The 16,566-nt window shown below is 45.6% G+C and overlaps 1 protein-coding gene across 2 annotated transcripts in view; it reads right to left on the minus strand.

The window, feature by feature from the left end:
• The window catches only part of Nploc4 (NPL4 homolog, ubiquitin recognition factor), a 55,344-nt gene that overhangs the window by 32,926 nt on the left and 5,852 nt on the right, over nt 1-16,566 (minus strand). For both annotated transcript variants that reach the window (XM_035447191.1, XM_027425417.2), the window contains exons 3-9: nt 14,946-15,058; nt 9,351-9,527; nt 6,920-6,968; nt 6,162-6,256; nt 5,337-5,460; nt 3,134-3,313; nt 1,322-1,408 (exon numbers count right to left, since the gene is read on the minus strand). In XM_035447191.1, the coding sequence (XP_035303082.1) occupies nt 1,322-1,408; nt 3,134-3,313; nt 5,337-5,460; nt 6,162-6,256; nt 6,920-6,968; nt 9,351-9,527; nt 14,946-15,058 (825 nt within the window). The remainder of the gene's footprint in view (nt 1-1,321; nt 1,409-3,133; nt 3,314-5,336; nt 5,461-6,161; nt 6,257-6,919; nt 6,969-9,350; nt 9,528-14,945; nt 15,059-16,566) is intronic.

The raw sequence follows: 16,566 nt of genomic DNA on the forward strand, positions 1-16,566 counted from the left end.
GAGCCCATCAGATTGGAGCTAGAGGACAGCAAAGTATCCACTTGCATCCTTGGGAAAATTGACAGATGGCCACCACCCTCTCCAGCAGCCCCCAGCTTCAAACCACTCTGCACACATAGGACTGGTACACTATGGATCACTACTGTTGTAACGATGCTCAGATGAGCACAAACCAAAAAGGATGGGATCAGAGAAAGCAAACACTGAGGATCCACTTAATTGGCACAGTCCAAAGCAGGGTGAGTAAAGAGCCTGTCAAGGAACTTGGGTTTGGAGAAAGTAACTTAAGTTACTTCAGACTTTATATTATGATGAAACCAGCCAGGGACAGTCTTTCGAGAATTTGCATTAAACTACGACCTGGCATTGAGGTGCTGGCTCCAGAATGTGTAGGGTATTTTGCCTTAACAAGGTAAAACTATGATGTAGACTTTCTCAGTCATGTTGCTGAGTTTCCTGCCCACCTAGAGAGAGGTTAAGATAAAGCAACCCGCATAGATAAGGGCAAAACTTACTTGGCTACTAATACTGAACTCAACTTCCCCATGTGTTCAAATTCAGAATTCAGTGAGTCTGTAAACCCTAACAAGCCAGGGATGGCAGCAGGCATCTGTAGCCCCTGAGTGGGAGGCTGAGGCAGGAGGATTTCATTTGAGACCACTGTGAGCTACAAAACAAAAAGGCACAACCCACCATTCCTAGGACCCTCATCAAAGGTGTAAAACAAGCTACAGCATGGACTAAAACGACTTTCTATCTACTAACTATACCAGGGACCACAAAAACGCCGGTTCAGTGACCTACACTATACACAGGAAATCCAGGGCTGGTGCAGGAAGGGTACCAGGACAGAAAGTGAAGCAAGCCACATGAGTGCGTATTCCTATAGTGCACAGTGTGGCAACTGTCCTCAGGCACTGTGACTGGCAAGTTGAAAAGCTGTGTCTTCAAACCTTTTATTTGGGTTTTATAACTAAGAGTCTTGATCCATGCACCGGGTTAGCCTTGAACTCTTGATCATCCTGCCTCAGCCAGCAGAGTGCTAGGGGGGTGGGGCTGATGACAGGGTTGACACACATGTGCCATAATGCTCACCTTTGCATTTATACTTCAGAAAAGTGTTCACACCTCACTCTAAGTCGCAGAACCATCAAAGCTATTTGCAGTAATGAATACAAATGAGGGTGCAGAGGGGTTGAGCCTACACTTGATCTTGTCACCTAGGGGTTTCATCAGACCATACTTAGCCACTCCACCTGTGGATTTCCCCAGAATGGAGCCCAGGGGCCCAAAGGCCACCTGGCTGGCAGAGGACTCATACCTTCCTCAGGCCAAGTTTGGCAGCAATCTCATCAACCACCTCAGCTTTCGGATCTTCCAGAAGCTCCAGGCTGTTCTGTGTACCAATCTGTGAGGAACCATAGTTAGAAAACAGTGAGAAGACACAATTCAAGAGCAGAGCTGCTACAACTTCCACCTGCACCTACCAGCTCCAACCCTGCTGGAGAGAGCTACAGCTACAAACATAAATGGGCCCAAGGCAGGCTGCTTCCGGAACTCCTGGGAATAGGTAACTCTGCTCCAGACAGCATGGTTGGCAGACACCCACAACTGCTTTGGTGCACCGTGCCCTACTGTAGAGGTGGCACTTGGTCCTACAGACAAAGACACTGAGCCAGAGGGACAATCTAACAACAGAAATGGACACCCCAAATTGTGACATGCTCAGTAGGAGGTGGAATGCTCAGCTTGAGCATTTGATAGGCTCTGCTGTGGCTGGCTCACGTGCGACCTAACAGTTTAGGTGGCTCAACAAGTTGAGAGCTGCCAAGTCTGATGACCTGAGTTTATCCCCAGAACTCATATTATAGTAAGAGATAAATGACTCCCAAAAGCCGTCTTCTGACCTCCACTGTGTACACACAAAATAACTGTAAAAAATTTATAGGAAGCCAGGTGGTGGTGGTACATAAATTTAATCCCAGCACTCAGGAGGCAGAGGCAGGAGAATTTCTGAGTTCAGAACCATCAAGGTCTACAGAGCAAGTTCCAGGACACCCAGGGCTACACAGAGAAACCCTTCCTTGGAAACAAACAAACAAAAAGAATTACAGGAATGCCGGGCAGTGGTGGTGCACGCCTTTAGCCCCAGCAGTTGGGGGGGGGGGGAGGCAGAGGCAGGAGCATCTGTGAGTTGGAAGCCAGCCAGAGCTCCAGGACAGGCTCCAAAGCAATACAGAGAAACACTGTCTCGAAAAAAAAAACAAAAAAAAACAAAAACCAAAAAAATAAATAAATAAATAAAATAAAATAAAAAAATAAAAGCCAAAAGTTTCTGTTCTTGCCCCCAAAGTATGTATATATAGTTGATGGTTTGGTTTTTCTTATTTCTGGGGGGGGTTGGGGTTCTTTTGAGATAGCCTTTGGTTACGTAGTTGTGTCTAGCCTCAAAATCACTGCAGACTAGGCTGACCTGAAAATGACAGCTGACAACCGGGTGGTAGTGGCCCATGCCTTTAATCCCAGTGCTCCGGAGGCAGAGGAAGGTGAATCTCCAAATTTGAGGCCTTCCAGGCAGCCAGGGCTGATACTCAGAGAAACCCTGCCTCAGAGGGAGGGGAGGATGACTGCAGCCACCTCTTGCCTCTCCCTCTTCAACAGTAGGGTCAGTGGTACTGGTTACCGTACCCTGACTTTTCTCTGTTTAAAACAGTGTCTCACCTTTTAACCTGGACTGGACACAGAGTCACTATGCAGCACGGGCTGGCCTTAAACTCCATCAGCTTTCCCTGGTGCCTGTTCTAAGGGATGAACAACTACACTGAGCTTAAGTATGTTTTTAATACAACTGCTACACTCTCCACGACAGAGACTACAAAACTGAGCTGAGACTCTGTGCTCACAGTGGCACTCTGGTAGGTCTCTGAGGGGTCTCAGTTACCACTGACCACTGCTTTGTAAACAAGACATGATAAAAAGACGTCTATAGCTGGGCGTTGGTGGCGCATGCCTTTAATCCCAGCACTCGGAAGCAGAGACAAGCAGATTTTCCAAACCCTGTCTTGAATCCCCCCCTCAAAAAAAGAAAAAGAACCCCAGACGTTCACACACAGTAGCTCCTGCAATCGGGTACCTGAGGAGGCTCATAGATGGCAGCCACTTCAGCCCTGATGCCAAGGGGAATGTCCTTGTGTTCTGTGTACCGTCCATACAAATATCCGAAATGCTGATTTCCTGTCTTTCTCCAGAAGTCAAGGAAGCGGTCAGCAACAGTGTGATTCTCAAACATAATATTGTCCACATGTCTGTATTTCTGTAGAATTAACAAAAGTAGGCTTAAGTCAAAATATTCCAACAGAAACTATTATTTTTTTCAAGAAAAAAAATCTACTGAAAACATTACCTTTTTTTCTTTTTTTTAAGATTTAGTTTTGTTTCTTATGTACAGGAATGCTCTGCTTGTATGCATGTGTCAGCACCACCCACAAGCATGGTGCCGTTGGAGGTCTCAGACTATGGTTAGACAGCTGTGAGATAGCATGGGTATGCTGGGAACCAAACCTGGGACTTGTGCAAGAGCAGGAAATGCTCCAACCTCTGAGAGAGCAGGAAGTGCTCTAACCTCTGAGCCACAGCCCAGAGCCATTTGTTTACATTTCAGCGTGGAGCCAAAATGGTAAACAGGCTCGGGTGTAGCTCAAAGATGTGGCTAGTGGCAGATCATGGACTTGTCTAGCATGTACACTCGAGTTTAAGCCCCTGGAAACAACAAACAAAACCCAAATTCAAGAACCTATTCTGACCAGGCATGGTGGTTCAAACATTACCAATCCCAGCACTCCAGATGCTGATGCTGGAAGAGGACTGAGGCCAACCTGGACTAAAGGAGACAGCTGGAGACTGTTTCTAAATCACAGGATAGAGGAGAGAGGAGAGGAGAGCGGTGGGGGGGAGGGAGGGAGGGAGGGAGGGAGGGAGGGCAAATTGCTTTATTCTTTAGAGATCAGGGGAACAGGGAAGGACTTCATCTATCTCTGAACAGATGTCTGACGCTGTTCTACCAGCTCCCATGTAAAATGTTCTTAAAGGCAAAGTCATAACCACTGAGCACTTGAAAACCTAAGAAAACCCCACCTCCCCAAACAAACAACATCACTACAATAAATTTAAAAGGAGGAGGGACTTCAGTGGAATACTCATCTGCACACTGTGAGTGTGTACCACTCTCATTGACTCATAAAGAGCTGGCAGGCTGGTAGCCAGGCAGAAACATAGGTGGGACAGTCTGACCCAAAAGACTCTGGAAGAAGAAAGATGGAGCCCAGAGTCACCAGCCAGATGCAGAGGGAGCAGGAGATGAACTGCCATGCTAATGAAGGTACCACCACATGGCAGAGTGTAAATAAGGCATATAGGTTAACTTAAATCTAAGAGTTAATAATAAAACTGAGCTAATAGCCGAGCATTTGTAATTAAATTAATGTAAGCCTCACTGTGATTATTTGAGAGCAGCTGCAGGACAGAGAACCTCTGCCGACAGGGGGCCTGAAGAAATGATGGCTCAGGGGTTAAGAGCACTGGCTTCTCTATCAGAGAACCAGAGGTTCAGTTCACAGCCTGTAACTCCAGTTCTGGGACTTCCAACATCGTCTCATGGCTGTATGCACACAATATACACATGTGCAGGCAAATATACTCAATACAGGAAATAAAAATAATATTTTTAAAGAAAATCCATCCTCTGCACAAGCCAACCAAATGGAATCAAAACTCTAAGCTCCACACCTGCAAGCACTGGAAACTTACCTTTCACTTATGACTGCCACTGAAAGGTAGATGGTTAGATCTAAAAACAGGACAGGGGCTGGATGGAGTACTTGCTGCCCTTCCAGAGCATCCAAGTTCTGTTCCTAGCACCCACAGCAAGAAGCTTAAAACTCCCCGTAACTTTAATTCCAGGGGACCTAACGCCCTCTTCTGTCCTATTCAGGTACATGCACACACCTACACAGGCATACAATGTACATGAAACTAATGCCAGGCATGGTGGCGCACCCCTTTAATCCCAGCACTTGGGAGGCAGAGGCAGGTCGATCTCCAAGTTCAAGGCCAGCCTGGTCTACAGAGTAAGTTCCAGGGCAGCCAGAGCTACACAGAGAAAACTGTCTCAAAAAGAAACAAGAAAACACAAAACATGCAACTAAAAAATATAAATAAACAGATGGATGGATGGGTAGACAGACGGATGGACGGCTGAAACACCAGAGAATTTGCCACCAAGAAAGTGTCTATTTGTTAGTCATAAAAAGAAGCCTCAGGGACACGGGCAGCCTCACCTGTCTGTTGAGCGTGATGGCACTGGGCTGGCATTTGGTGCAGATGCCGTTCGGCCACGGGAGGTGCCCCTCACACCCTGACTTAATCTTGCAGCTGATGTTCTCCAGGGCAACAAACTTCCCTCTGAGGGAGGAGACAAGAGACAGAGTTAACAGGACAACAGTGCAGATTCAGGCAGGAGACAGCTTAAACCCACTGCAAAGTGCCCCTAGGGAGCAAGAGCGAAAGCTAGTGCACTAAAACCACTCTGATGTCAAGCTCCCGTTTTCACAGTGCCCACACAGCTCTTTCCACAGAAAGAAATCCAGTCTTTGTTCTCAGTTCTCAGAACCCATGAGGTTCTCAAGAACACTGCTGAATCCCTGTTATCTCCCTTGTGCCACCACAGAACATGCAGCTTTTATCACTGACTGATGGCATTATTACCCCAGTATCTACGCATTTGAATAATATCCTCTTCTTAGGAAAACTCTAGTTAGGATACAGGACAGTAATGTATTCATTCCATCTGCCGATGGAATGTCTTTGGATATCAATGAGGAAGTACTGGGCCCACCCATTGATCTGTATAAGTGATGTTGGTTTTCTCAACCACAGAATGCTCCGTTAATTCCACTTTTTTGCTTTATAATAGTTTTATTACATTTTCTATATTTACTGTGTGTGTGCCAGATTCTCTCCCCTGCTTCTAGATCAGATAATATTCAGGACTACTGCCCTCTGCACTGCTTTCCTTTATTCTGCATTCCTGTGCCCAGTGTATAAACAAAAATCATCAGAAACTCATAAAGAGTCTGTGTGCTGGGACCAGAGTGGCCACTTACTTGTCAGCCCCTCCAGTCAGCTTCCGGATGTAGGCATGGAAGGACATGTGTTTCACGGGAGGCTCCAGGTGGTTCAGATAGTCCTCATCAAATGGCTATCAACAATACACAGGAAGTGAGTGGTCAGGGTCTGCCAAGGCACATCAGACTTCAATCCTACTGTGTAGGGGCAGACCAGACAGCACAGACATACTCAGGGAGGCTAAGCTGGGCCTTCACTAGTTCAAGTTCAGAATCAAGTTTTTTCTGTTACATTTTCTAGATAAAATTAACTCCTGTTGAAGGCAAAAGTTCCAAGAAAATGCTTGCAAAGTCACAAAAGGCCTGAGGCTTAGTAGTAAAGCCCTGAGTTCAATCCTCATTTACACACACACACACACACACACACACACACACACACACACACACACGAGAGAAAGAGAGAGAGAGAGAGAGAGAGAGAGAGAGAGAGAGAGAAACAGACAGACAAATCAACTGGAGACATAAGACTCAGACACAGTAAATCAAAACCATGACAAGCAGGAATGGAGAAGCCCAGCTATGTGTCAGAGAATAATTATCTAGGAAGACAACTACACACATTCTTCATCTGTAACACAAGCCTCAGCCATTCACAATCCCTCAGAAGGTCACTCCCATAAATAAGTCTAGATTTTTGTGCCACAACACTCAACTTTAGGGACCAGAAATGCTGAGCCAGCTCTCTCAGCAGCCATCCAAACAGCCCAGCCAAGAACAACTCCTTCTGCACCACTCACCTCCAGAGGGACACAATGTACACACTTCCCCAAGGGGCCATGGCGACATCTGGAGCGTGCACAGGATAAAAGAAAAGCACAGGGACACAAACGTTATTTTCTTTTGCTACTTCCCATATTTTTGTACATCACACTTTGGTAAAAATGCATCCCTATAAATGAAGAATTACTGTTGACAGTACACAGATGAATGTTTCCATTGTAATAGTTACTATTTAGTATGATCTGTATCAGGAAAAACTACTACATGGGAACAGAAACCTGCAACCCAGCACTCAGGAGGCTGAGGCAAGAATACTGAAGCAAGTTCAAGGCCAGTCTTGCCGACAGGGCCCCAAGGAGAACCTACCTCAGAAAGGGCAGAGGGAAAGGAAGAATGGGCTGGGGAGGAGAAGACATGGAAAGGGGAGGAAAAAGAAAAAAGAAAGTGAAAACCTGACACATTAGCCCTGCTTAACACGACACTAACTGAACACATCACACGAGGTGATGTTCCATCTCCAGCATGAAAAATAAAAATGTTTTAAAGTCACAGTAAATAAAATGTTAAGGAAAAGCTGGGTGCACGCCTTTAATCCCAGCACTTGGGAGGCAGAGGCAGGTGGATCTCTGTGAGTTCGAGGCCAGCCTGGTCTACAGAGCGAGTTCCAGGACAGCCATGACTGTTACACAGAGAAACCCTGTCTCAGAAAAAAACAAAACAAAACCCAAAACCCAGAAAAGAGCTCAACTATCTAGGCAGTAGTGGCTCAAGCAAGAGACTCAGTAAGGAGCAGGTGGGTGCTGCCTTACCTAAGCCTGATGTGGTGGTGCACACCTTTAATCCCAACACTCAGGAGGCAGAAGCAGGCAGATCCCTGTGAGTTCAAGGCTAGCCTGGTCTACACGTGGGTTCCCAGACAACCAGGGAGGGCACAGAGAAAGAAAACTTGAAAAAGAAAACTAAAAAGAAAGGAGGTAGCTTCTGTATGTCCCCCTCTATCAGTACGAGGCGGGCTTATTTCTGAAGAGCAGAGTTAACACTCATGTGAGCACGTGCTCTAAAAGACACCTAATGGAGCCTTGTAAAGCCCAGGTCAGGGTGAGTCCCAGGAAGAAACACAAATGGAAGGTGGTGTCCTTTAGGCACTAGCCCCTGCTACTCCGTCTTACATTGAACTTGCTAAGGCTGCACTTAGAATACCAGTATCCAGTGTCAGTCAGTGCCTTATCATATTTAGTGACACACTTAGAAAAGACACACTCCGGCTGGGCCTTGGTGGCGCACACCTTTAATCCCAGCACTTGGGAGACAGAGGCAGGTGGATCTCTGTGAGTTCAAGGCCAGCCTGGTCTCCAGAGTGAGTGCCAGGATAGGCTCCAAAGCTACACAGAGAAACCCTGTCTCAAAAAAAACAAAACAAAAAACAAACAAACAAACAAAAAAGACACACTCCAGAGACAAACGGCCTCAACTCACATAATCTCACATCGCTGAGTGTAATTCCAGATGTTTCTAACTGACTTCCCTCCTTTATTTTTTAACTGCAATTTTATCTTATGTGAATAGGTGTTTTGCCTTTGTGTGTTTCTGCATACATGCCTGGTGCTCTCAGAGGCCGGACAACTGTAAATCATCATGTTGATACTAAGAATCAAACCTGAATCCTCTGCAAGAAAATAATTAAGTACTCTTACCTGCTGAACCATCTCTCCAGTCCCTAACTGGTTTCTTTAAAAAGAATTGCAAAGAAGTCTAACATTAAGGAATGTGTACATGCACTAATACTTTACATGACCTGGTACAAAGTAGATTTGCAAATCTAGAGGGCACACACTAGCACCCAGTGTCTAGATATTCTACCGGTAGCCATTCTATTGCTCCTGAGAAGTCAGCGCCAGCCCTTATATTGGTAAACACTACTACTCCTACCTCTGTTGGTGGCAGGGGACATCAAAATAGACCCTACCTGTCCCTAGACACCTTTTGAATCTTAGTATTCATTCACATACCCCTGTAATATTGTTTGTTGTTTTTTTCAAGACAGGGTTTCCCGTGTAACCTCCCTGGCTGTCCTGGAACTTACTCACTCTGGAAGCAAAGATGGCCTCAAACTCATCACCTGCCTCTGCTTCCTGAACGATGAGACTAAAGATGTGTGCCGCTTCCACCAGGATTATACTCCTAAACATTTTATGTGCAATCTATTTTAAAGTTCCAACCACTAAAATGTTGCCAGATCAGATGCAGCAAAATATTGTGAAAGCAGGTTTTCACCTGCATCAGACACCAACAGGGAACTGGTTTAAACACTCTCATATGTAGCCTGAGCTCTCTATGTAAACCACACGACCTGGAACTTGCACCAGTCCTCCTGCTTTTGCCCCCCAAGTGCTAAGACTGCAAAGCTCTTGAGCATTTGCTGTAGTGACCCATTAGGACTCCACTCACAGCTGTGGGTCCCGGCTCCTGTAAATCTTTCCATCCTGCTTGCTGAGGTACTGATCGATCTCATCTTCTAGCACATTAGGAGCCCCAAAGGCCTTCAGCCCTAGCGAGGTCGATGTCTCCATTTCAGATGAAGGTCCAGCAAGGCTCGAGGGAAACAGGAACAACAAATCGCCATGCCTGTTCAAAGACAAAACATCAAATGCCACCCTCTCCTCCAAAACCAAACCACAGTTTGTTGTGGGTATGTGGACCCTGACAGCTTCAAAAGACAAATGCTACAGAGTAAGCTCTCACAGGGAAGTTTCTGATTTAGGAGGACAGAATTATCTGTCACTTGGCGTTATACACACAGAATCACCACAGATTCTCAAAAATTAACTTCTCTTACCCAATGCTATGAGGTCCACCCAACCATCTGACTGCAAATGTGACCACAGGTGGAGCTCACCTGGGCCACCATGGCAGCCCTCCTGCTCCTTGTCTGCCACCCCCAGCTCCATGTCCAGTTCTCATTCATAGCAATCTACCTAGCTCACACACTCTTAAGGCCACGTACAGGTCTCCATCCATTTATATAGCTCATACACATGTACCTAGACATGAATGAGATAGACACTGACTCACAAGCACCCAGACAGGGATGGAGCAGTCACTGATTCACAAAGCACCCAGACACAATGGGGCAGTCACTAATTCACAAGCACCCAGACACGGATGGGGCAGTCACTGATTCACAAGCACCCAGACACGATGGGCAGTCACTGATTCACAAGCACCCAGACACGATGGGCAGTCACTGATTCACAAGCACCCAGACACGATGGAGCAGTCACTGACTCACAAGCACCCAGACACGATGGGCAGTCACTGATTCACAAGCACCCAGACACGATGGGGCAGTCACTGATTCACAAGCACCCAGACACGGATGGGGCAGTCACTGACTCACAAGCACCCAGACACAATGGGGTTCACAAGCACCCAGACATGGATGGAGCAGTCACTGACTCTCAAGCACCCAGACACGGATGGGGCAGAAACAGGCTGCACAAGCCATTAAGAGTGAGCATTTCGGGGCTGGAGAGATGGCTCAGAGGCTAAGAGCACTGGCTGCTCTTCCAGAGGTCCTGAGTTCAATTCCCAGCACCACATGATGGCTCACAACCATCTATAATGAGATCTGGTGCCCTCTTCTGGTGTGCAGGCAGAACACTGTATGCATTTAAAAAAAAAAAAAAAAAAAAAAAAAGAATGAGCATTTCTCCATGGCTTCTGCTTCAGTTCGTGCCTTGCTCTCCCCTCAGTGGACTGTGACCCAGAATGCATAAGCCAAATAATTCCTTTCCTCCCCAGCTGCTTTTTTTTTTTTTTAACTTATTTAAAAAGCCAAAACCAAAAAACATCTCACTATGCAGCCTAGGCTAGCCTCAAACTCAGAATTATCCTGCCTCTGCTTAGCACTAAGATTACAGATGTGTTTTACCAATTTGGCCATACATTCCCCAGGGAGGAAGGCTGACCATGCTAAGGGCAGGTCTGCTGGTTTCTGCCACCATGAAGAACACACCCACAGATGCCAACACTTACTCTGATAGGACAGCTTCCCAGGAACAGCCTTCTTCTGTTCCTCCTTCTATGGAAGGTCTGCTTTGCTAAACAGCTGCTGCCCCAAGTCTACTCTAACTTGACAGGACTTGTGGCTAAAGAGTGTTTCCCCACAAAGCTATTCACAGAAACACTGTGGGTCATGCCTGACCAGAGGTGGCTTGTGGCACTCAATCAGCCCCAGCCTTTGAAGACAGGAGGTAACAGAATATTTGGCAAACTTTCAGGTGCCATCAACAGGATGTACAAGAAAAAAGATGAAGGAACGGCTGGCCAATGCTGAACAGCAAACCAAAAGAAGGTCAGAGTGAGTCTACAAGTGCAAACCCTGCAAGCCCTGCGGCCCTGGAGACGGGGTAACTCATAAAACTGCCAAACTGTGACCAGGATTCTGCTTCTACCAGTGGATTAAATATTACTAAACAAATCTCTGGCTACAAACTACTTGGCTGGGACCCTGAGTCAGTTTTAGCAAATGTACCGTAAAAACACTGCTGAGCTCTCCAAAACCTAGCAGTGAAGTCCATGAGAACAGAAAATGACACAGCCACTACTGGCCAAGGCCAGGATGAAGAACTTAATCAAGACTGCAGTGTTCGCTGGGTAAAAGGAGACAAGGCCCTGAGCTCCCTGCCCCATAAGACTGTGAGTCTGAAACTCCAAAATAAAACCAAATGATTAGCCAGGCTTGTCCATGCACACCTGTGATCCCAGCACCGGGGAAGCTGAAAGAGAGCAAGAGGATTACAAATCCAAGATCATTTTAGCAACACCTCAAGATCAAGGCCAGTTTGGATTACATAAGACCCTTTCTTTAAAAAACAAATTAAAACAAACAAAAAAACAGATCACTAAGCCTGAACAATGAGAAAGTCTGAACAAATGAGACAACCAGCTGCACAGCAGGGAAGTCACCTCCAAGGCTCTAAGGCAGAGACTGGCACATGGAGTGGGATCAGCACAGGAACACAGTCTCAGCTCCACAGCGCCCCCTGGTGCTCACACAGCAAATATGCAGCCTCAGCTCCACAGCACCCCCTTGTGCTTTCACAACGAATGCCACGAAAATCAACTTGGACCAAATTAATCTGTTAGAGGCTTCCTCACACCTCCCCCAATAAAAACCCAAAAATACAAGGGAAACAAATTCCTTTAAACAAGAGTGCAAAAGTAGACAGAAGCAAGTGCTGGGGGATGGGGCGCCTGAATTCAAATGCTGGAATTACAAGACACCACCTACAAAGAATGGAACAGAAGACTTCCAAGAAAGAGCTAGGAGCAAAGTGGAATCTTAAAAAAAAAAAAAAAAAAAAAAAAAGGATATTTAAAATGAAAGATGAAAGTGATAAAAGGATAAGGTGGTGTGAATCTATGAACCCAAGCAGGAAAATTCCAACTCAAAAAATAAAATATGAAAAATAGGTAAAAACAGACATAGTATATACTCCTAAGCAAGAGGACAACATCCAGACAGAGCCTGTCCTGCTAATCAATCAGGTCTCCACATTCAACATGGAGAGCAAGGAATCCAGATCAAGGACAGCAGTCCACAGGTGGGAGGGAGGGGGTCTTAAACTCACGGGACTGTATGTGTGAGTAATTCAATTCAGATTTTTTCCTTCTTTCTTTTTAAGTTTTTTGAGACAAGGTCTGGTTATCCTTTACTTTCATATAATTTTAAAATATTTGAAATTTGTAAAGTTATCTTGCAGGGTGGTGGTGACAAGCCTTGAATCCCAGCACTCAGGAGGCAGAGGCAGGTGGATCTCTGTGAGCTTGAGGCCAGCCTGGTCTACATGGTTAGTTCCAGGACAACATCCAAAGCCACGGGGAAACCCTGTCTCAGGGGGGAAACAAAACAAAACAAAACAAACAAAAACTTTATCTCGTTGGCTGGAGAGATGACTCAGAGGTTAAGAGCACTGACTGCTCTTCCAGAGGTCCTGAGTTCAATTCCCAGCAACCACATGGTGGCTCACAACCATCTGTTAAGAGATCTGGTGCCCTCTTCTGGTGTGCAGATATACATGGAAGCAGAATGTTGTATACATAATAAATAAAATCTTTAAAAAAAAAAAAAAAAAAAAAAAAAAAAAACCTTATCTCATAGGCAGAGAGAGCATAGTAGTACACATCTCTAACCCCGGCACTTGAGATGTTCTGGGTACATCCATCTAAATTAATTTCCTTTCTTGTATCTACTTGTGAGAAGTTTTTAAAAGCAGAGCCAGGTGGGTGCAGTGGCACACACCCGTGATCCCAGCACTCAGGAGGAAGGGGGCAGAAGAGGGAGTTCAAGGCTGATTTGAGTATATACCTGGAAACCCTGTCTCAAAACAAACAAAAACTAGACTTGTAGCTTGGTGGTCAAGCAACTTGCTTAGCCTGTGTTAAGATCTAAATCCAATGCCCAATACCAACAACAAAAGCCCAGCCCCAGTTGGAGAGATGGCTCAGCATCTCTGAGTTTAATTCCCAGCACCTACATCAGGCAGCCAACAACCACCACCGTAACACACACAGACACACACACTGACATATACACACTCACGTATACATATATAGTAAAAAAAAAAGAATTTGTATCAAAAAAGCCACAGCCATTGTTCTTACTATACCCATGTGAAAGAGGCAAAGTTACAAGGACAGCAAGGTCCAGCGAGGTGAGGAAATCTCGCAAGGCTCACAGGCAAGGGGGAATGGCTCCGTGGATGAAGGGGCCTCCTAACAAGCCCAATGACCTGAGTTTTATCTCTAGCACACAAAGGAGACTAATTTGCCCGAACTGTCCTGTGACCTTACACTGAAGAGCATGCTCACACATGTGCACACATACCAATAAATTTGTTGTTTTGAGACAGGGTCTCACTATGTAGCCCTGGCTGTCCTGGATCTCTCTGTAGACCAGGTTGGCCTCAAACTCACAGAGATCCACCTGCCTCTGCCTCCCCAGTGCTGGTATTAAAGGTTCGGGCCACTATGCCTGGCTACAGTTTTTTTAAGACATGATTGATTTTCAGGGTTGAGGATGCAGCTCAGGGGGAAAGGGTGACCACCATGTTCTAGACCAAGGTTCTACTTCCAGCACCATAAAAAACTGAAGGCCAACCTGCCAAATCAATTAAAAACACAAATGCACAAACATCAAGCTCTCTTAAAGCTCCAAGAAAATATGACCTAAGCCACCCTGGAAATGGTCACAAATAACAATAATGAAAGATACAAATGAATTACAGGGATAGGCAAACAAGTACTAAGTGTTTGCAAAACAGACAATAACACTACATATTTCTGATCCCCACATACCCTAACCTATGACAAAAGTAATAAAATTGTCAGAATAGCCTACTGCTCTATTCTAATAAACAGGCCTGCAGACAAATACACATACAGGTTAACACTCATACACAAAAAATACATGAACCTAAAAAACAAAAGAGACTGTTCACTGTTGGCTAATGCAGTTGCCCAGGTTAGAACAGGCGGAACCAGCTTGTAGATAGAAAGCCAAACAGCAAACATTTTCAACCCTGCAGGCTACATATTACAATCACTCACCTCTGCCAGTGCAGCATGAAAGCAGTCAGAGACATGACTGGGTCCCAAAGACACTGACAACTTCAGTGATAATGGGCCACCATTTCTCACCTATCTTCCTAGTAAGCAGGGCTGACCTGGTATGATCTCTTCCCAAACAGCTGGGCTCTAAGTCCTCTGCTCCAGACAAGACATTGACCCTACTTCAGATATGGACCCAAGACCACAACCTTCTCCTAACAGCGTTCCAAAATTCCACAGTCAAACGGATCAACAGCAAGTGCTGGTCTGGTACAACTGTTGTACACCATCCAAGCAACACAACGCCCTGTCTGTGAGCAGTCAACAGGGCCATAACTAGAGAACCACCCAGAGGAAGAGGAAATCCAGGCAGCCTCGGTCAGGGCACTGGATCTAGATCCTCCCCCTGCCTACCATCCACCAGACACTTACTTGATTTTTAGCAAATGAAGGGATTTGCTGGACGATGCTGTTATCTCTCCAGTTTTGTTTCTGTTGATGTAGACTGAGAAGCCGTTGTTTTGGAAGCCGAATTCCTTTGCGACCTGCAAGCCCCAGAGAACAGAGATGCAATGAAACATTGAGCATGGCATACCACAGGGCGCCAAGACAGCGGACGAGAACTTGGTAAAGTTAGTAAGTGTTCATCTTACAGATCCCTTGTGGTTTCACTCTTGAGAAAAACCACTCATCACAACAGTGCCAACTCAGATAAGTGCTCATGCGAAACAGGTCCTATATAAATAACATAGGAGGTGACACTAGCCAGAGTCAAGGCTGGTTAATTACTCTTTTTTAGTCAATAGTAAAACCCCAATTCCAATCATAAAACCTAACAACAGAGAACAACCGAGTACAGAATGACGCCACCAATTAAGAAAAGTCAGCTGGCTGGCGATGGTGACACACGCCTTTAATCCCAGCGCTTGGGAGGGCAGAGGCAGGCGGATCTCTTGAGTTTGATACCAGCCTGGTCTATAGAATGAGCTCCAGGGCAGGCTCCAGAGCCACAGAGAAACCCTGTCTCAGAGAGAGAGAGAGAGAGAGAGAATGAACCGCTACGTATGTGAACCGTGTCATGCATGCCGCCACCACCGCCCACCTCAGAAGTGGCAGTGTAAGTGTAAAAGATTTTGGATCACCTGTGATCCCAGCACCAGGAAGATGGAATCAGGAGTTCAAGGCTAGCCTCAACTACACAGCAAGTACATGCTGGGCTATATGCATTTAGACCCTGACAAAATGACAAAACACAATGAAAGGAAGAGGGAAAACAAAGAGGAAGAAAGAAGGGAGACAGGTAGGTAGATTATCAATTTACAGGTGCTACTGGGAGCAATGAAACTCATTTAACAGATATTAAACATTCTCCCAACTGGGCTCTAGGGGTTCTGGTTTCTGAAAACCCAACAATGAGACCTTGAAATAAATGGTCTCAATCAAATGAACCAATCATAAAGATTCCATGAGCTGTCGTTATTTTTTTGGCTTGGGGTGGAAGAGGCAATGACACAAGGTTGTAGACAGAGTTTCTGTCCCGTAGTTGTTTAGCCCCAAATAAATACACAGAGGCTTATATTAATTATAAACCATTTTCCAATGGCTCAGGCTTCTTACTGGATAGCTCTCTCTTACTTATTAACACATAACTATTAGTCTATGTTTTTCTACATGGCCTAACCCAACCGGAGACTACCCCACGTCCCACCTTCCCAGTAGCTACATGGCATCTCTCTGCCCTCTCTCCCTAGAATTCTCCTCCTCTGGTAGCCCTGCCTGTACTTGCTGCCTGGCTACTGGCAAATTCGTGTTTTATTCATCAACCAATCAGAGAAACGTTTGTACAGAAGGACATCCCCCACAAGGTCTCAAGTTGTTCAGGATAGCTTCAAACTTACAATGCTGCCCTCCTGCCCCCAAGTGCTGGTCTGTGAGCTATTTTTAATATTAACAATTTCACCGCACTTGCCAACATCAATTTCTTTACAGAGCATAAAGCCATAAATAAATACTACTGAGCACAGGCCATCCTACCCAAACAACATTCACAGGG

This window comes from Cricetulus griseus, chromosome 7, assembly GCF_003668045.3.
Source record: "Cricetulus griseus strain 17A/GY chromosome 7, alternate assembly CriGri-PICRH-1.0, whole genome shotgun sequence".
In the NCBI taxonomy this organism is placed as follows: Eukaryota; Metazoa; Chordata; class Mammalia; order Rodentia; family Cricetidae; genus Cricetulus; species Cricetulus griseus.